Source organism: Lotus japonicus, chromosome 4 (assembly GCF_012489685.1).
Source record: "Lotus japonicus ecotype B-129 chromosome 4, LjGifu_v1.2".
In the NCBI taxonomy this organism is placed as follows: Eukaryota; Viridiplantae; Streptophyta; class Magnoliopsida; order Fabales; family Fabaceae; genus Lotus; species Lotus japonicus.
The window spans coordinates 54,127,471-54,149,469 of NC_080044.1; the positions used below are offsets into that span (position 1 = coordinate 54,127,471).

The 21,999-nt window shown below is 37.8% G+C and overlaps 1 protein-coding gene across 1 annotated transcript; it reads left to right on the forward strand.

The window, feature by feature from the left end:
• Positions 1–8,092: 8,092 nt before the first annotated feature.
• On the forward strand, positions 8,093–9,217 carry LOC130712962 (F-box protein At5g18160-like). Its single transcript, XM_057562773.1, has one exon. It carries the CDS (start codon positions 8,093–8,095, stop codon positions 9,215–9,217), a length of 1,125 nt encoding a protein of 374 aa, XP_057418756.1.
• Positions 9,218–21,999: the final 12,782 nt, after the last annotated feature.

Below are 21,999 nucleotides of genomic sequence, written 5' to 3' on the forward strand. Positions count from 1 at the left end.
GGAGCTTCCATGATCCCGTAAAAACTCACAACCCATGATTCATTTTTTTCTAGTGGGAGAAAAGAAAATGAATAGACCAAGAGGAGAGGGGAAGGGAAGGGAAAGAAGGCTCCTAACTCAAAATGGTAAACCAATCTATGCCATTTGGTCTTTCATATTCCACCAACAATTTTCCGTACACCATGTTCATATGTTCCTTGTACTCTCTCTTTATCATTTGTCCTTATGAAAAGACCAAAAACGTCCCTTTCTGAGATATAGGATAATGCAGTTATTAAAACTGGGTCGGATCGACTGTTTGAACCGGTTCGACCGTGATTCAGATCTAACATTGGTCCGGTTTGGTATTTGGATCAGACATGCAATTTACTCGGTGATGACATCACCAAACCCGTGGTTGAACCACCAAATCGATGGTCGAACCGCCAATCATGTGGTTGGTTTTGTTGACTCGTTTTAAACTTTTAATTGAAAATAATAGAGGAAGTGGCTTGGGAAAGTGTCAAACTCAGGCACTTCAGATAATAGAGTTATACGCAAACCACTATGCCAAGCAACTGGTTTTTATTAGTACGTACCATATTTAATATAAAAAGAAGTTTTAAAAAGAAAGATAATTTAAGTACCTAAGTGGCACATGTTCATTTTAATTTTTCACATGTAATTTTTAGTTTAACCTTTTTTATTCAAATAATTATATATTTAGTTATTAGCACAATATCTACTATTTTAATTAATATGTTATGAATTTTTTTTGTTACAAAAGAAAATACTATGTTATGAATTAAAATACTCATTCTATTTAATATTTTTCATAAAATGTACTTAATTTAACATTATTCATGCTTTTATTTTATACAAAGAGTTAGTATAATTTTTTAAATTTTTTAACACACTGGTTTAAACGGTTCAACCAGTGACCTAGTGGTTTAACCATCAACCCATTAACCCAGTGCCTCAACCGAGTCGATGACCAGTTCAAGTTTAACAAAACTGGAATTAGAGCTGGGTAAGCGGGCTAAAGTCTGCGGGCCTACCCGCGTAACTCGCGATTCGCATGGCCAATAGCCCGGTGTATGGTGGTTCGCTTAAATGCGGGCCTATCTGGGCTGGCTCGTTTAGCTCGCAGTTTAAATGGGTTGAACCCGCGGTTTTGCAGGCTGGTCCGCGGGCCATATAATTACATAAAAAAATTAGCTTCATAGTCCATGAACTACTTTACTTGATCTTGATAGAGTGGCCCAAAACAAAACCAACCCAAGAGACCCAAGTGAAGTGAGACACTAATCACTTACCAGACAAGTTACCTTACGTACCCTACTTCTCTTCTCTTACTTTCTTTCTTTTCTGGTTTCCGTCTCTCTCAACTCTCCCACCTCCACCATGAAATCTTCTTGCTTTGGATTTGTGGAACATTTTAGAGTTTGATTATGTAATGTGGAATTTGGAGAATTATTTCGACAATCAGTTTTTTTCTCTATTTTTTTAGGTTTTTTTTTGCTTGTTTTATTTTAAAATCTAATAGTGGCTCGCGGGCCAATTTGTTTATCCGCGGTTTAAGCAGGGCAGACGCGAGCTAATTTAAATACAGGCTCATTTATTTGGGAGCCTACACAGGCAAGCCTGCTAACGTGCGGACCTATGCGGGGCAGGCTGGACCGCATACCCAGTTCTAATTGGGATAATGATGGATAAAATTTGTTCACCATATTTATACAATAAGCGGTCGTTTGTTTGTAGTTTTCAAAACAGTTTTCAACTTTTAAAAACTAAAAACATGTTTGATACGACCTGTTTTCAATTTTTAAAACTAAAAAACTAAACAACTAGAAGATGTTTTCAGTTTCAGTTTTTAGTTTTCAAATATCAATTTTCTAAATGGTAGAAAACATGTCATTCAAACTGTTTTCTTCTTCTAAAAACTATTTTAAAAAACTGCTTCTGAAAATTATAAAAAATGAAAACTAAAACTGCAATCAAACAGGTCTTGAGACTTTCAAAGAGGAGAGGGGTATTGGCATACATTTGGGAGTCGTACGGGATGGTGCTGACATGTTGGGTTTCTTTGGAATAAGAATAGTAATATGATGGCAGGAAAATATGGTGGTGATGAAAGAGTGGGCTTGAAGGTTTGATATTTATGGAGTATGAAGTTTGAGGAGGAAGAAGTGATGGAGCTTTAATTGCATCTGCATTCACAAAAATTTGATCGACAAAACTCTTCATACTAAGTATTTAATCCATCTGCATTCACAAGACTCCAAACCTGATATATTTATTTAAGCTAAAACAACCTTGTGTTGGTTGATTTACAATGGTCGTTTAAGTTGCTCTAATGGCGAATCCATAAAAGTAGCTAGCTATAAGAGGTTACAACCATATTTGTAACTTTTTGCAGCTTAGTCTTTCAAATTTAAGGGCTAGTTTGTGTGGTTGAGATTTTTTTTAAAGTATAATTTTGAAAACAAAACGTGTTTGGAGAAAATAGAGCTTTAATGGTTTTTTTTAACTTCATTTCAAAATGTTTTCACCCTAATTTCTAAAATAAAAAAAGGTTTTGTGATTATGATTTTTGGTTTCAAGAACATGTAAACCACTTCCACCACCACTACCATTGCCACCACCACCACCTCATCCATCACTTCCACCACAACCGTCACTGCCACTACTACAATCACCAACACATCGAGGGAGAGAAGGAAGAAGGAGACATGTGTTGAGGGAAAAGGGTTAGGGAAGATTAGCTTCTCGGTGAAGGAAAGTGTGAAGGGAGGGGTGGAGAGGAAGTTGGTGTGTTCGAGAGCATCAGCAGCAGCGGACCAAGCTCCGACCGGTATTGAAAATGAGGGAATCCAATTTCAAGTGGAGCTAAATCACAATTAAAGGAAATTATGGGAATACTTTTTTATAATTTTAGTAGGTAATTTTTTTTTATAATAGGCAAAAATGATATTTCATGGGTGAAAGACCTAATGGACACATTCACCTTAGAAGCCAGCTTTATTTAAATATACACACATCCAGTTGAATACCACAGTTATAATTTTCATTTACTAATTGAATATCATTGAAGACATGTTATGATAGTTTATATTGTTTCTCTTTTGAAATAATTTAGATTCCTCTTTAGCCTAGCAAACCTGGACTAATCTATGACCATTATCTCTCGTTGAAACCATGGACGCTAGATTTTGTGGTAGCAAACTCAAAGATCAGCACAATGGTAGTGTCAAGTGTGGATTCATATGCCATGCCTTTAGTTTCAATTTTATGATGAAATTATTTTATGCATGCTAGCTTCGGTAGTTGGGATGCCCATCAAGATCGACATGAATGCGATGGATATGCACCGAGAGAAGTTTGCATGCATATGTATCAAAATTGATCTCAATGAGCATGTCCTAGGGATCATATGTCTCTAGACCCCCTTGTACAACGTTGAATACAAGGCTCTCCACCTTTGGTGTTCATCTATCTTATGGCTTCTATGGTCATTTGACATGTAATTGCATTGCCTCTCCGGTGCAAAAGTGAGTTCCAGTGGCGAAGAAGGCCCCATTTGGGAATAAGGTCAGTGAATCAAGAAACAAATAACTTGTTACAATGGAGGTTGCAGGAACCACTGTAACTGACGTAGAGGCTAAGGCCTAAGGATGCATAACCAACAACGGAGGAGATTCCAACACTAGGACCAGTTAACCCGCAAGGGGACAAGACCATGGGTGAAGGAGAGATTCCAAGAGAAGTTAATGCACCTATTGAATGCTCGAAAATTGCTCTTGGGTATTGGTCGGGGTTGATAAATGTAGGAAAAAATTGATTAATGCTCCATTAACACCGTCCACAAACAATGGAGAAAAATAAGGGGACTATAAAAGGAAACAAATTCAAGGAAGTGGATACCATTCCAAAAACGGTCAACTTGGCATTAAAGAAGAACATGCAGTTTAATGCGGGCGTAAATGCAGATTCTGGTAATTATCGTGTTTCAATTTTGAATGAAAAAAAAAAAGATTCAAGAAATAAACAACTGAACCTGGTGTGAGGGAATAATCGTTGACCATCACGAGTGAGGGTGGCCCGGTGGCTAACCCAAAAACGATGCCATGAAAGGGTTTCATATGCCTAAGCAAGGAGAATGCAACAACGATAGTGAAGATGATCGACGACAACAAGGTTTACGTCCTTGAAGACGGGGTATGCTCCCCCATGTAGCTCTTGCCTCAAGAATCTAACGGGTATACGATGCTTGATGGTGATACAGAACAACAACGCTTAACCTCAGGTATGACGGTCTTCGCCCCTAGAGGCACCCTTTTCGACCTAGGAAAAGAGGGGAAGAAGAGTCTCGAGTCCCACAAGTTGTGAGGGCCAAGGCTCGATGTTCATGAAATCTAACCATCGTCAATGGATATGAGAAACCTAAGTATAATATCTTGGGATGTTCGCGGTAAAGTATAAGCTCTAGGTGAGAGGAAAGTGAGGGATCTTATCCTGTCCTTTGAGGCTTCAATTTTTGTTGTAGTTGAAACTCACCGCCGTTTTGATGAAGTGTAAGCTTTCTGGCATGGCATGGTTTATGAGCTCTATTGTTCTTCAGAAGCATTGGGGTACAGTGAGGGGGCGTGGATCCTGACTCCTATTTCTACCGAGTGTTTTAGAATTTGAATTATAGTCGTTCATCCTCGGGTTGAGTCAATGTTAATATGTTATGGCATGATGGACTGTGTTTGCCCCGTGTTCTATGCATGTTCATAACCGCGTAGAAAGGAAGAACTTTGGTCGTATCAATCAAACCTCCATCGACAAATTGTTGAACCTTGGCTTGTTGTTGGGGACTTCAATGACATTTGCTCGCCTTATAAGCGGTGGGTGGTGAGGGGAGGAACTTTTATGAGACTAGAGAATTGAACATGTTGCGTATGATGAAGGACTGTGAGTTCATCGATTTAGGGGCCATAAATAGGAGTGTGAGAATTGCACATGCTGCATATGATGAAGGAATGTGGGAGAGAAGGAACAATGAGAAAAATGATTATATAAAATCTTTTGGATAAGGATTTCAGAGACCTACCTTGGAGGTACTACTTCCCGGAGACCTACATGGAGCATCTCTTTCGTGTCTACTCAGACCATTGCTCGCTCCTGGTTCATTGTGATGCATATTCTAGGGACTGTCATGCACGACCATTTTGCTTTCATGCATCATTAGTGACTCATTCTTCCTTCAAGTTATTAGTTTGTACCATATAGGAGAAACCCCAAGCTCTTTGGTGGGTAAGCTTAGCAACGTGAAGGGGGGGGGGGGGGGGGCTGACTGATTTTCAATATAGCCAAACAAAGGTTGTAGGGAATTCAATAGGAGCTGGATTGGTGGGAACCAAAAAATGTCATGCGAATTGAGAGGGGCCTGAGAGAGGAACATGACCATATTCTTATGCAGTTGGAGCTGATTTGGTTCCAAAAATCCAAGGAAAATAGGTTAGATTTGGTGACTTCAATAATAAATTCTTCCATACTCAGACAGTCGTTCATAGGAAGCGAAACAAAATCCATGGCATGTTTGTGGGTAGAATGTGTGGTGCGCCGAGCCAAAGATGCTGCAGGAGGAAGCCCAAAATGTTTTCACTAACCTTTTTTCTATTGATAAACAAGTTTTGTAAAAATTATATCTTGGAGATCAAGACGTTAACATTTTCAAGCAATATAGGCACATCTTGGGACAAGATCTATACCTGATGGTCTATAGACGTCCACTTACTATGAAGGAGGTACAAAGTGTCGTCATGTCCATGCACTCTTTCAAAGCTTCAGATGCGGATGAGTGTCTTTCTTTAACAAGTAATATAGGCACATCTTGGGACTAGATCTATACCGGATGGTGTCTGAGGCTTTTCACAATGGTAGGATGGACCAAAGTCTCATAGAAACTCTGATTGTTCTTGTCCCAAAATTAGAACCCCCTCCTCTGCTTCAAGAACCTAAGAATAATAAGTATTTTCATTGTGGCATACAGGGTGATTACCAAGGTTCTATTAATTAGGTTAAGACCTTTGTTAGTTGAGCGTACAATACATCTTCAGAGGAGCTTCAATTAAGGAAGGGGCGAATGACAAAATTATTATTGGCCAGGAGGTCATGCATACGATTTACACTCATGAAAGAGGAGGTGGTCTCTTGGCGTTGAAGATTGACTTGCAGAAGACATATGACCGAGTAAGCTGGGGAGTAAAAGTCTACTAGTTTGTTGTGGACTTGATCATCTAGGGAGTAAAGTCTACTAGTATCTCTATTCTTTGGAACGAGTCCAAGAACATCTTTGTGCTCTGCATGGAAAGACTAAGTATTCAAATTTAGAAGCTAGCGAATAATGGCGCTTGGCATCCATTCAAATCACTGAGGAAAGTATTGAAATATCTCAGATATTCTTTGTAGATGATGTCTTATTATTCTGTAGTATTAATTAATTTTAATTTTTAATATTTTATTATGTAGAATTTTATGTTATAGTATATAGAGTTTTACTTAGTTTGTTTACACTAAAAAACTATTGATTAATTTTAATTTTTTTATATATAAAAAATTTAAAAAAGGTAATCGGTTTTTTTTCCTCAACTTTATAATTTTTTTCATTAATAGAATGATCAATTTCACTTATATATATTATATATATTGGACTATTGATATATATTGGACTATTAATAGAATGATCAATTTCACTTATATATATTATATATATTGGACTATTTATATATATTGGACTATTGAACTTTATAATTTTTTTCATTAATAGAATGATCAATTTCACTTATATATATTATATATATTGGACTATAATAGAATTTCACTTATATATATTATATATATTGGACTATTGATATATAATTAGTCCTCGAATATTAGCTAAAGTGATAAGAATTAGTGGAGATGTGGGTTGGGTGGGAGAGGTCTAAAGATCAATCTTTAGAAGGTGCAATTTATCTTTCCAATGTACAAAAAAGTATAATTTATAATTACTTCTAATATTTTTTTTCTATTTTGAATATGTAAAAAAGTATTTATTTTAATTTATTATTTTTTTAAAAATTAATAAAGTTGTGATTAATAATTAAGAATTAGAATAATTTTAGTTTTAATACATGAGAAAGTGAACAAGTTTTAAATTTAGTTAAAAACATAAAAGGTTATTTACTATTAATTAATATTTTTATTAATGTAAAGGTCAAGTCAATTTTACTTATTATTATTATTTATATTTTGAAATCACTTATATTAATAATTATAATTTAATTTAAATATGATAAATTGAATTTTTTATAATTACTAATTAATATAAAGAATAATATAAAAGGTTAATAATAACTAATTAATATTTTTTTTAATGTGAGTCAATTTAAATTTTACTCATTATTATTTTTAATTTTTTCCTGAAGTTGTTATTAATAATGAAAATTTAAATAATGATAAATTTTTAAAAAATATGAAAAACTAAAATTATTTAAAATTAGTAATAATGTAATGAATATTATGAAAATTTATTAATGAATAAGTAGTAGTATTATTATTGTATAGGTTAGATGAAGTTTACCTATATATGTTTCTCAAGTTGTAATGAATAATATAAATTTTATAAAGTCATTATTTACTTTTTAATATGAGAAATTAATTTATCAAAATTGGTAATTAATTTAGTGAATAATATAAAAGTTTATTAATAACTAATTAATATTTTTATTAATGTGAGTCAATTTTACATTTACTTATTATTATCATGATTATGTTTTAAAAAATTCTCAAGTTGAGCTTAATAATTATAATTTCAATAATGTTAAAAAAATTAATATGAAAAATTGAAAAAAAATCACCATTAATTATATAGTATAATATAATATAATATAATAAATAACCTAACTAAATAATATTGTTATTAATGTATAGGTCAAGTATACATTATTTTAGATTTGTTAATATTAAAAATAATAGAGGTGGATAAGGATGCATTTATTTGCCAGCCATTATAAATTAAACATGTGGAGGCCTAAAATCAACATCAATCATCAAAATGAGAGGAAAAAAAAAGCTAAGTTGTAGTATGAGATCCGATATAGAGAGCTCATGTGATAAGGTTATCGGAGACATCAACCTATTGACCAAGATCCTTGTCTTGGTGCCGGCGAAACATGTGATTCAATGTAAACGTGTTTCAAAGCAATGGCGGGCTCTAATATCTGAACCTAGATTCATTCAAACACACACTCATATTCACAACTCTCAACCACATTCCCTTTGGATCTATAATGGCCCTATATTCCCCTTCCACCGCCACCAATTGGGAAGGTCGGACATCCAAACTTTCAATACCTGGTCAAAGAGCCACCTTTACACTAGAATTATGCAATCATGCAATGGTCTGCTACTATGCAAAGCTTTTTTCCTCGAAGGTCCTCGTTCCATAACTTATTGTTTCCAAGTCCTAAATCCGTCCACAAATCATTTTATTAATCTTCCGTTCCCATCAGCAGATCTAGAAAACAATTTTGATTTCAGTCTAGTACCTGCAATTTATCTGTCTTTTGAACCGTTGACTTTGAGGTCCTTTCACTTCAAAGTTGTTTCATTTGTGAAGGTCAATATTAATACTTTTAAGATTTTTATGTATACATCTGAGACTAGTTTGTGGTCTGCGTGTGACTTTATCTTCACTGCTTCACCCAAGATGAAAATTGGTTCTGGTGTATATTGCAATGGTGTTGTGTACTGGTGCTCTGGTGAGGTGTTATGGTATTTTGACCTACATAACAAGCGCTTCGAGTCATTACCTGCACCAACATGCAAAGATTCTTTTGTTAAGTATTTTGGGGAGTTCAAAGGGAATCTCCAAATGATTTTGAGTAAGAGTGATGAAAGTTTGGATTTTGATATTCTAGAGCTGGAAGGTTTCACCAAATGGGTTGTGAGATATCGTCTCAACCTTAATCCTGTTGTGGATGCATTTGGTACGAACATTTTTCATGTGCTATTTGTTATTCTTCAAGAAAATGAAGAGGATTCGATGATTTTATTCTTAGTGGATTCCAGAATAATGTCATATAATTTAAAGGATCGTTCTTTACGATTAATACGTGAAGGAGGAAATTTTGTTAAGGATTGTGGAGCGGGGAAATCATTTCACCTATACTTGGAGACTTTATCAAATGTTGGGTTGAGATCACCTTAAATTAAGGTTGAAATCACCTTAATAACTGAAGGATCGTTCTTTGCTAGGTACTGGAATGTATTGTTGGCATGTTACTAGGTGGGCTAATTTGGCTTTTGATACTTGTGTAAGTTGTTAGCATTTCATTTTTGTTGTGGTTTTTCGTTTGTTTATCAATCTTATATTTGTTTATCAATCTTATCTGAGAAAGATGTTCTCAGAATCCTTCTATAATTTCATTCAATAAATTTTGCTTTAAAAAAATAGCTATATGGGTATGGTCAAGGCAAGGTTGTTGTGGATGCTCACTTGAGAGAATTTTGTTCCTAAGGTTTTTCTTTATTAAGTGTCAGATTTTTCTTTAAAAAAATACATCATATGTATTTTATAGTTGGTATTTTATATCTATTTTTATTTAATGCTATGAAGAGGGGCATTGAATTTTTTATTTTGACTAATTAGTCTTAGGACCCGTTTGGTGGTCAGGATATGTTATGATATGACAGGATAATAACCATATCATGTTGTTATCTGTTGTTTGTTGCGCCAACAGGATAGGATAACACAATCCTGTCTCCTATCCTATCATGTCTATTATGTGTAAAAGTTATCCTGAGGCCCAGCTAGGATAGAACATGATAGGATACCAGTTATATATTTTCTTTCAGTATCCTAACTCTAAATTAATTTATTTTAATATTATATAATTTACAATAATATTAATTAATAAATATTAATTTAACTAAAATAAAAAAATAATTATTCATAAATAGTAAAATAGACTACTCACTTACAAATATTGATTTATTAATATTAATACACTAATTTATTATTTTCATCTCTTATTATTTAAAAATTATTTATCTACTTATATAATAATTTAAATATAAATTAATTTTAAAATAATACTATTATTAATTTAGTTAATTTTTCTTATTTATCGCGTGTCACAATTAAGTGAAAACCAATTGGTTACAAATATTGATTTTTTAATAGTAATAGACTAATTTTCTATTTTCATCTCCTATTATAATTTAAATATAAAGTACTTTTGAAATAATATATTCTTAATTTAGTTAACTTTTATTGTTAATTATCACGTGTCACAACTAAGTGAAAACCAATTGGTTAATTGTATAATTTTTAATTTTATTTAAAATATAGGATATCTTTAAAATAATAAAATAGGCTAATTAATAAAATTTAAATTAATTTTAGTTATTTTAAAATAGACTCATTCATGAAAATGTATAAAAAATTAAATTTAATAGAATGATCAATTTTTAAATGTATTTTTTATTCAAATATAAATTTGATACATTTTTCCTTATCATATCCTGTCCTTATCATGTGCACCTCAAACACATGATAGGATAAAAGTCTATCATGCTCTTATCATATCCTGTTCACATATGATATCCTATCTTTTGTGCTAGATTATGTAGGTATTTGAGGCTTATGTATATTAGATTAGATTGTAGTATTAAATAGAAATATTTTAAAAGCATTGAAGCAATTAATTAAATAATTGTATGCTAAATAATATTTTGTGTGTAATTTATGTGTTTTAAGTAATGTTCAAAATAAGATTATCAAATTTTAAGAAAAAATATTGTCGATAACATAATGATTAAATGTAACTATTTTAAAGAACACAATTAAATACTTTATCTTAAATTTTAGTGTAAATTCGTAGTAAACTAAAATTTGAGTGTAGCATGTGTAGACTTTCATGATCTAACTTGTATATTTCACACCTTGCTTAACAATAAGAACTTTTGATTTTGTATGAAGATGTCAGTTGTTGGGGAGAGTCACGGCGAGGGTCCATGGGGCAAGGCCGAGGGAAAACACCAAGGAGATCTTGGACACCACATTTTAACCCAAAACCTTAAGGCATTAGGTTTATGGGTCCATCTCCTTATAAACTCTCCTTCTTACCTTGACTTCTCTGATGTGGGACTTGACTCTAACACTTGATTCTAACAAATCTCCCCCTCAAGTGTGAGTCCCTCAACCACATCACCCATGGTCCTCCCGTCTGCGGAAGTTATCCACCTTGTACCGTTGTTCGCTGCTCAACGGAACTCGCTGCCTAGCCACACTGCTAGGAAGATTTTCGACACAAGGAGCCGTTACCATGGTCCCACGAACCATCGGCTCTGATACAACTTGTTGGGGAGAGTCACGGCGAGGGCCCATGGGGCAAGGCCGAGAGGAAACACCAAGGAGATCTTGGACACCACATCTTAACCCAAAACCTTAAGACATTAGGTTTATGGGTCCATTGTAAGATCAAGTTTTGATCTAGTAGTACAACTCTATGTTTTGATGATTACAAGTTAACCTTTTTATATGAACAATTGTGGTACTCTAACGTGTTTTTCTGAGTGTGCTATTTACAGGCTCTGACCTCAACTCAATCTCACACAAATCAGAAGCACTGTGTATAAAGAGTGACCCAAGCAACGCTTTCGCATTCACCATGTTCAGTATGAACAGTGGAAAAGCTTCAGAAGTTCTGAAGCTATACAAACTCTGATGTGGACTCAGTCGCTAGAAGCTCTGAAGATCCAGAAGTTCTGATAACCAAGAAACACTGAAGGTTCAGATGTTCTGATGGTGTAGAAGACTCTGAAGATCCAGAAGCTGAATAGTGGAAACTCTGATGTCCAGAAGCAAGAAACTCTGAAGGCCATGTTCTTCCCTCTGAGTTCAGAATCAGAAGATACAATGGTCAGAGGATCTGTGCTTTCCCTCTGACTCTGATCAACCGGCTTCACAAGTTCCAATATGAAGTATTCCTCTGATCAGAAGTCTCCTAGGTTAAAAGGTCAAGTCGCTATCCAAGTACAAAAGCAAGTGTACCTTCCTGACGACCTACCTAACGTTCTCAGCCACAGCAGAAGCTGGATTTTCCAGAACTGCCCTCCAACGGTAGCATTTCCCATGCAACGCTCAACCCTAATCCTTGGAGTATATATAAAGGCTGAAGATTGAAAGAAGCGGTTAGAAGAAACTAAGAAGAAGCAATACACGCGCAAGACATATTCAAAATATTCTAAGCTTTCTTTCATCTTGAAATTCATTGAGTTTACTATTAGCTTTTTAGAAGCAAATCTCTTGTAAACAATTCTTTGATAAACAGTTTGTTTAGTTCCTTTAGGAGATCAAGGTTGATCGGATCCTAGAGAAGACTAAGAGAGTGAATCTTAGTGGTGATTCCTTTAGGAGATCAAGGTTGATCGGATCCTAGAGAAGACTAAGAGAGTGAATCTTAGTGTGAGCTAAGTCAGTGTAATTGTTAGTCACTTGTAGGTTTCAAGTGCAGTTGTAACTCTTACCTGATTAGTGGATTGCCTTCATTCTAAGAAGGAAGAAATCACCTTAACGGGTGGACTGGAGTAGCTTGAGTGATTTATCAAGTGAACCAGGATAAAATCCTTGTGTGCTTTTCTATCTCTTATCTTTAGCACTTAAGTTCTCGAAAGATTGGCCAAAATCTTTAAGGTGGAAGTCTTGTACTGAAAACGTTATTCAAACCCCCCCTTTCTACCGTTTTTCATACCTTCAATTGGTATCAGAGCCTGGTTCTGATTACCACACCTAACAGTGTTCAGTGATCCGGGCCGGTGTGAAAAACAATGGCTGCCACCACCAGTGAAACTCAAAGAGATGGTTACAACGCAAAGCCTCCTATGTTCGATGGTCAAAGGTTCGAATATTGGAAAGATAGACTGGAAAGTTTCTTTCTGGGTTTCGATGCAGATCTCTGGGATATTATTGTGGATGGCTATGAGCGTCCAGTTGATGCAGATGGCAAGAAGATCCCAAGGTCAGAGATGACTGCAGAACAAAAGAAGCTGTACTCACAACATCACAAAGCAAGAGCAATTCTTCTAAGTGCTATTTCCTATGAGGAGTACCAGAAGATTACCGATCGTGAGTTTGCTAAAGGCATTTTTGATTTTCTGAAAATGTCTCATGAAGGAAACAAGAAAGTCAAAGAATCAAAGGCATTGTCTTTGATCCAAAAGTATGAATCCTTCATCATGGAGCCAAATGAGTCCATTGAAGAAATGTTCTCCAGATTTCAATTGCTTGTAGCTGGCATACGACCTCTCAACAAGTGCTACACAACAAAAGATCATGTCATAAGGGTCATCAGGTGTCTTCCTGAAAGTTGGATGCCTTTGGTGACTTCAATAGAGCTCACGAGAGACGTTGAGAATATGAGTTTAGAAGAACTCATCAGCATTTTGAAATGCCATGAGCTGAAACGCTCAGAGATGCAAGATCTGAGGAAAAAGTCCATAGCCTTGAAATCCAAATCTGAAAAGGTTAAGGTTGAGAAGTCAAAGGCTCTTCAAGCTGAAGAAGAAGAATCTGAAGAAGCATCAGAAGATTCTGATGAAGATGAGCTGACTCTGATCTCCAAGAGACTCAACCGCATCTGGAAGCACAGGCAGAGCAAGTTCAAAGACTCTGGAAAGGCAAAAGGCAAGTATGAGTCCTCAGGCCAGAAGAAGTCTTCAATCAAGGAAGTCACATGTTTTGAGTGCAAAGAATCTGGACACTACAAAAGTGATTGTCCAAAGTTGAAGAAAGACAAGAAGCCAAAGAAGCACTTCAAGACCAAGAAGAGTCTGATGGTGACATTCGATGAATCAGAGTCAGAGGATGTTGACTCTGATGGTGAAGTCCAAGGACTCATGGCCATTGTCAAAGACAAAGGAGCAGAGTCAAAGGAAGCTGTTGACTCTGACTCAGAATCAGAAGGAGATCCTAACTCAGACGATGAAAATGAGGTATTCGCTTCCTTCTCTACCTCTGAACTGAAACATGCTTTGTCTGATATCATGGATAAGTATAACTCTTTATTGTCTAAGCATAAAAAGTTGAAAAAGAACTTATCTGCTGTCTCTAAGACTCCTTCTGAACATGAGAAAATTATTTCTGATTTGAAAAATGAAAATCATGCTTTGGTAAATTCTAACTCTGTGCTTAAGAACCAGATTGCTAAGTTAGAAGAAATTGTTGCCTGTGATGCCTCTGATTGTAGAAATGAATCTAAGTATGAAAAGTCTTTTCAAAGATTCCTAGCTAAAAGCGTGGATAGAAGCTTAATGGCTTCAATGATCTATGGCGTAAGCAAAAATGGAATGCATGGCATTGGCTATTCTAAACCAATTAGAAATGAGCCTTCTGTGTCTAAAGCTAAATCCTTGTATGAATGCTTTGTTCCCTCTGGTACCATATTGCCTGATCCTGTACCTGCTAAAGTTGCTAAACATCCTCTTAAAAAGGGATCTTTCTCTATGACTAAATATCATGCAAATATTCCTTTAAAATATTATGTTGAGACACCCAAGGTGATCAGAACCTCTGGGGTAACTAACAAAAGAGGACCCAGAAAGTGGGTACCTAAGGACAAGATCATCTATGTTGCAGATATCCTTGATAGCTCCACTGAAACACCAATCATGGTATCTGGACAGTGGATGCTCGCGTCACATGACGGCAGAAAAGCGTATGTTCCGAGAGCTGAAACTTAAGCCTGGAGGCGAAGTTGGCTTCGGAGGAAATGAAAAGGGTAAAATTGTTGGTACTGGTACTATTTGTGTAGATAGTAGTCCATGCATTGATAATGTTTTATTGGTAGACGGCTTAACACATAACTTATTGTCTATAAGTCAATTAGCTGACAAGGGTTATGATGTTATATTCAATCAAAAGTCCTGCCGGGCTGTAAGTCAGATCGATGGCTCTGTTCTGTTTAACAGCAAGAGGAAGAACAACATTTATAAGATCAGATTATCTGAGTTGGAGGCTCAGAATGTGAAGTGTCTTCTGTCTGTTAATGAAGAGCAGTGGGTATGGCATAGACGGTTAGGGCATGCCAGTATGAGAAAGATTTCTCAGCTAAGCAAGCTAAACCTTGTCAGGGGCTTACCCAATCTGAAGTTCGCTTCAGACGCTCTTTGTGAAGCATGTCAGAAAGGCAAATTCACAAAAGTCCCTTTCAAGGCAAAGAATGTTGTCTCAACCTCAAGGCCGTTGGAACTTCTGCATATCGACCTTTTTGGACCAGTGAAAACTGAGTCTATAGGTGGCAAGAGATATGGGATGGTTATCGTTGATGACTATAGCCGCTGGACATGGGTAAAGTTTCTAACCCGCAAGGATGAGTCTCATGCTGTGTTCTCTACCTTCATTGCTCAAGTGCAAAACGAGAAGGCTTGTAGGATTGTGCGTGTCAGAAGTGACCATGGTGGAGAGTTTGAGAATGACAAGTTTGAGAGTCTGTTTGATTCCTATGGAATTGCACATGATTTCTCTTGTCCCAGAACTCCTCAACAAAATGGTGTTGTTGAGAGGAAGAACAGAACTCTTCAGGAGATGGCTAGAACCATGCTCCAAGAAACTGGCATGGCTAAGCACTTTTGGGCAGAGGCAGTAAATACAGCATGTTACATTCAGAACAGAATCTCTGTGAGACCAATTCTGAATAAGACTCCTTATGAATTGTGGAAGAACATAAAACCCAACATTTCTTATTTTCATCCTTTTGGCTGTGTTTGTTATGTTCTCAATGCTAAGGATAGATTGCATAAATTTGATGCTAAGTCTTCTAAGTGTCTATTACTTGGTTATTCTGATAGGTCTAAAGGTTTTAGATTTTATAATACTGATGCTAAGACTATTGAAGAATCTATTCATGTTAGATTTGATGATAAGTTTGACTCTGACCAGTCAAAGCTAGTTGAAAAGTTTGCAGATTTAAGCATTAATGTTTCTGACAAAGGCAAAGCTCCAGAGGAAGTTGAGCCAGAGGAAGATGAACCAGAGGAAGAAGCTGGTCCCTCTAACTCACAAACTCTGAAGAAGAGCAGAATCACTGCAGCTCACCCTAAGGAATTGATTCTGGGCAACAAAGACGAACCAGTCAGAACCAGATCTGCCTTCAGACCCTCTGAAGAGACCTTGCTGAGTCTGAAAGGATTGGTGTCCTTAATTGAACCCAAGTCTATAGATGAAGCTCTTCAGGACAAGGATTGGATTCTGGCCATGGAAGAAGAACTGAATCAATTCTCCAAGAACGATGTTTGGAGCTTAGTGAAGAAGCCTGAGAGTGTCCATGTTATTGGAACGAAATGGGTATTCAGAAACAAGCTAAATGAGAAAGGAGAAGTAGTCAGAAACAAGGCAAGGCTAGTTGCTCAAGGCTACAGCCAGCAGGAAGGAATAGACTACACTGAAACATTTGCTCCGGTAGCAAGACTGGAGGCAATTAGACTGTTGATCTCCTTCTCAGTAAATCACAACATAGTTCTACATCAGATGGACGTAAAGAGTGCCTTCCTAAATGGTTATATCTCAGAGGAAGTCTATGTTCATCAACCCCCAGGTTTTGAAGATGAAAAGAAACCAGACCATGTGTTCAAATTGAAGAAATCACTCTACGGTCTGAAGCAAGCTCCCAGAGCATGGTATGAGAGACTTAGCTCATTCCTTCTGGAGAATGAGTTTGTAAGGGGTAAAGTAGATACAACTCTTTTTTGCAAGACTTATAAAGATGATATCTTAATTGTGCAAATTTATGTTGATGATATTATATTTGGTTATGCTAATCAATCTCTATGCAAAGAATTTTCTGAGATGATGCAGGCTGAATTTGAGATGAGTATGATGGGAGAATTAAAGTACTTTCTGGGAATACAAGTTGATCAAACACCAGAAGGAACATATATCCATCAGAGCAAGTACACTAAAGAACTTCTGAAGAAGTTCAATATGCTGGAATCTACAGTGGCCAAGACTCCAATGCATCCTACATGCATTTTGGAGAAAGAAGATAAAAGTGGTAAAGTATGTCAGAAGCTCTATCGTGGAATGATAGGTTCACTTCTATACTTAACTGCATCTAGGCCAGACATATTATTTAGTGTTCACTTATGTGCTCGTTTCCAATCAGATCCAAGGGAAACCCACTTAACTGTTGTTAAGAGGATCCTAAGGTATCTGAAAGGCACCACTAACCTTGGCTTGATGTATAAGAAAACATCAGAGTATAAGCTTTCAGGTTATTGTGATGCTGATTATGCTGGAGATAGAACAGAGAGAAAAAGTACTTCTGGAAATTGTCAATTTCTGGGAAGCAATCTAGTCTCATGGGCAAGCAAGAGGCAATCAACCATTGCACTATCAACTGCAGAGGCAGAATATATCTCAGCAGCAATATGCAGCACTCAGATGCTATGGATGAAACATCAGCTGGTGGATTATCAGATCCTTGAGAGCAATATCCCAATTTATTGTGATAACACTGCTGCAATCTCGTTGAGCAAGAATCCTATCTTGCATTCAAGGGCAAAGCACATTGAGGTAAAGTATCACTTCATTAGAGACTATGTGCAGAAGGGCGTACTTCTTCTGAAGTTTGTTGATACTGACCATCAATGGGCAGATATCTTTACAAAGCCCTTAGCAGAGGATAGATTTAATTTTATTCTGAAAAATCTAAACATGGACTTTTGTCCAGAGTGAAGATGGATCAGAACCTCTGACTATGATACTTCTTGATCAGAAGATGTCTAGTCCAGAAGGTAACTCAATCAGAGTGTGTGTGCCCACTGGTACTGACTCTGAAGCTGAGACAACAACACGTGTGTCAGAATTTCTGATGCATAATTCCTTGTGCCCGGTGTGACAGTCTGTTATGACTGCGTGTAGATATGCTTATCTCCTGTGTGTGATTGTTATTTTACTGTTACTATCTATCTTTAATTTTCAACCGTTGATCTTAAAGTGCTTTTTGAATCAACAACGGTTATTTGATAAAACCCACTATACACACACGTTCTCGTTCACTTCCGGTTTTCACTCTCGCACTCTCTGCTTTTCAAAACCGCCTCTTTCTTGATTTCTCTCTCGATCTCTCTTCATCCTTCAAACTTCATCTTCTACCTCAAACCTTCAACCTCTTCAAAATGGTGAGACAAACCAGAAGATCTACTGCAGATGCACCTCAGTTCCCTCACATGGAAGTTGGTTTTGGCAACGGGTCAAAGGGGCTCTGAGAACCCGGCACAAGAACAAGTTCAAGTTCAAGAGCAGATTGTTCCTATTGCAGAACGGGGCTGTGCCGTTCACTGCGTATTTGCTCCTGAGGAACTCCAAGTCCTGGCAGAATGGAGATTCAACCTCGATAACTTGGCTGCAAATGGGTATGATCTTCGTCCTGAAGTCCAAGCTCAAGGTTGGGGAAACTATTTCAATCGACTTCGAGGACCGGTGTATGAGAAATTGGTAAAGGAATTCTGGAAGCACGCAGACTGCGATGACACTCAGGTGGTCTCTCACATTCTTGGCAGGAAGATCATTATCACTGAGAAGTCATTCGTGAATCTGCTAGGTGCAGATACTGCTTATGGGTATCGGTTTCCAACTGACGGAATCGAAGCTGAAACCCAGCACCAAGGACATAGTCAACCAGGTTCTGTACACCACCTTCAAACCGGGCAAGACGAGTTACAAGTGATGGATCTTCACCCCAAACTCAGAATCTGGCACAAGATCCTGCTCAACTGCATCAATCAGAGACCGAAGGGCAGTTCCCAGATTATATCAACTTCCAACCAGAAGGCGATGCTGTTCTTCATTCAAAACAAGGAGAAGATCTGCCTTCCCTACTTCCTGTTCTCCTACTTAAAGGAATGCATCCGGAAGTCTCGCACCACCGCCTCCATCAAGTCTGCAATAAAATACATCCCTTTTGGGAGGCTGCTCTCAGACTTTCTCATTGAAAGCAACTTGGTGCAAGATTTGATCAATGCTGGTTGCACAGAGGATTTGAGCACAATTGTCAGTGATGTCTTCACTGCAAACTCCTTGAAGAAGATGGGCTTAATCCAGAAGAGATTGCTCCTGTCATGAAGACACATCTTCTGAGATCAGAGGAAGAGAATGCCTCTGAATGACTACCCTCTGTGGACTCAAGCAGACCATCCTGAAGCCATCAGATGCTATGTTGAAGACCTCAGGGCTCAAGGTTTCGAAATTGACCTTGATGATTTCATCAGCAGACTACCGCCAGCTCCAGAGTTTCCTTCTCCTCCAAAGAAGAAAGCTCAGAGGAAGATGGTTCTGGAAGAATCCTCTGAAGACTCTGATGTCCCTCTGGTCAAGAAGACAAAGAGAAGCCTGATGATGGTGATGATGATGATAGTGAGGATGGTCCTCCAAAGAAGAAGCAGAAGAAGGTCAGAATCGTGGTGAAGCCTACTCGGGTGGAACCAGCTGCTGCAGTGGTCAGAAGGACTGAACCTCCTGCCCAGAGTGACTCGATCATCAGCACATACAAGTAAAGCCTGCACTTGCTTCTGATGATGATTTGAATTTATTTGATGCACTCCCTATTTCTGCCTTGCTTCACACTCCTCAAATCCCCTCAACTCCTATTCCTGAATCCCAGCCAGCCGAACAAACCACCTCTCCACCACATTCTCCCAAGATCCTCCTTCTTTCAACCTTCTCCTACTGAAGCACCTCTCTGGAATTTGCTTCAGAACCAAACCTCTAGGTCAGAAGATCCAACCTCTCTCCTTACCATTCCATACGACCCATTATCTTCTGAACCAATCGTCCAAGACCAACCTGAGCCCAACCAACAGAACCACAACCCAGAACGTCTGATCACTCTGCTCCCAGAGCATCAGCACGTCCTGCTGTCAGAACCACGGATACAGACTCTTCAAACCGCCTTTACACCTGTATCCTTCCAACCAATGTTATTGACTCTCCTCCCTCCAATACCTCTGAATCAATTAGAAAATTCATGGAGGTTAGAAAAGAAAAGGTATCTGCCTTGGAAGAGTATTACCTTACCTGTCCAAGCCCTAGGAGATATCCTGGCCCTAGACCTGAACGTCTAGTTGACCCAGATGAACCTATCTTGGCCAATCCTATCCAAGAGGCACACCCCTTAGTTCAACAAGCTCACCCTGTCCCTGACCAACAAGAGCCCATTCAACCAGACCCTGAACCTGAACAATCAGTGTCTAACCAATCCTCGGTTAGATCACCTCACCCTCTGGTTGAAACTTCAGACCCTCACCTTGGAACCTCTGAACCCAATGCTCCCATGATTAACATTGGTTCTCCACAAGGTGCCTCTGAAGCCCATAGCAGCAATACCCAGCCTCTCCTGAACCCAACCTCTCCATAATTCCCTATACTCACCGTCAACCCACATCTCTCTCTGAGTGCATCAATATCTTCTATCATGAAGCCTCTTTGAGGCTCCGCAATGTGCACGGTCAGACTGATCTCAGTGAGAATGCTGAAAATGTGGCTGATGAGTGGAACAATCTGAGCACTTGGCTAGTGGCTCAAGTTCCAATTATGATGCAGCTCCTGAATGCAGAGGGCAGTCAGAGCATTGAGGCTGCAAAGCAAAGGCTTGCTAGGAGGGTGGCTCTTCACGAACTCGAACAGAGAAATAAGCTTCTGAAGCTATTGAAGAAGCCAAGAGAAAGAAAGAACAAGCAGAAGAAGCTGCACGTCAAGCAGCAGCTCAGGCTGAACAAGCCAGACTTGAGGCAGAGCGTCTTGAAGCTGAGGCTGAGGCAGAGCGACTTGCACCAGTTGTGTTTACTCCTGCTGCTTCTGCTTCCATTCCAGAACCTCAAGCTGCTCAGAATGTTCCTTCCAGCTCTACTCAGACAAGCTCATCCAGACTCGACGTCATGGAACAACGTCTTGACACTCATGAATCCATGCTGATTGAGATGAAGCACATGATGATGGAACTTCTGAGACGCACTGACAAACCTTAGTTTTTAGGATCTCTTCTTTTTTCTTTTTTGTTAACTTTGTTTTCCTTTGTTAAACTCTGTTTCTTTTTACTTATTTATTCTCTTTTGTTCGTTTGTGATTATATATGCATATATATCTATATACTTATGTCACATATGTTTGCAAAAGTCTTTTTATTCATTGTTCTATGTTTACATCATATTTCTTTACATCATATAATCTAGAATGGAGGATCCCTCCTCATTCTTCTGCACTCCTGGCGCTGCTCTGACCTATCCTTCTCCAGACGCTCCAGTACATGCTGGATGTTGTTGAGTCTGACCTTTAGCTCATCTTTCTCCAGAATCTCTTATGAAGTCCTGAGCTTCTTTTCCAAGATTTCTTTTTCTTCCAGCAGCTTGAGTTCAAGCCGGCTGAGTTCTTGCACCTCCTCCACGAAGGCAAGAAATTCCTTCAGGTCTCTCTCCAACTCTGGACGCAGGTCCTCTTCCAGCAGTGTCCGTGTCAGCTCCGCGATGGTCGTTGCACCCTCTGGATGCCTGATGTTCAGGAACAAGTCCTCTTCAAAGGCCTTCTTCCTCAGCTCTTCTAGTGCTACGTTGTATGATGCCATTTTTTCTTACTGAAAATTATTCGAGGTGTGAAGCTTACCTTTCTCTCCAACGCTTTTTATAGGCTTCACTTTCTCTCTGAAAGTTAATGCTATTACAGTTTCTCGAGGTTAAGTTCTTGGTAACTGACCCTTCTATTTACTCACTTGACCGGTGGTAAACGTTCATCCCTTGCATTAACTCTTCTATTTATTTTCGCCTAACTCTGATTCTTACATCGTTTTCATTTTCCTTAAACTTAGACCTTCTCTAAGGGGGAGTACCTTGTACTTCAGCTAAGTTTTTCACACCCCAAGCTTTTTGCTTATGACAAAAAGGGGGAGTAAACCCAGTTTTTGATGTGTAAGATGTGTTAGTGTGACTTATTTTTTTTTT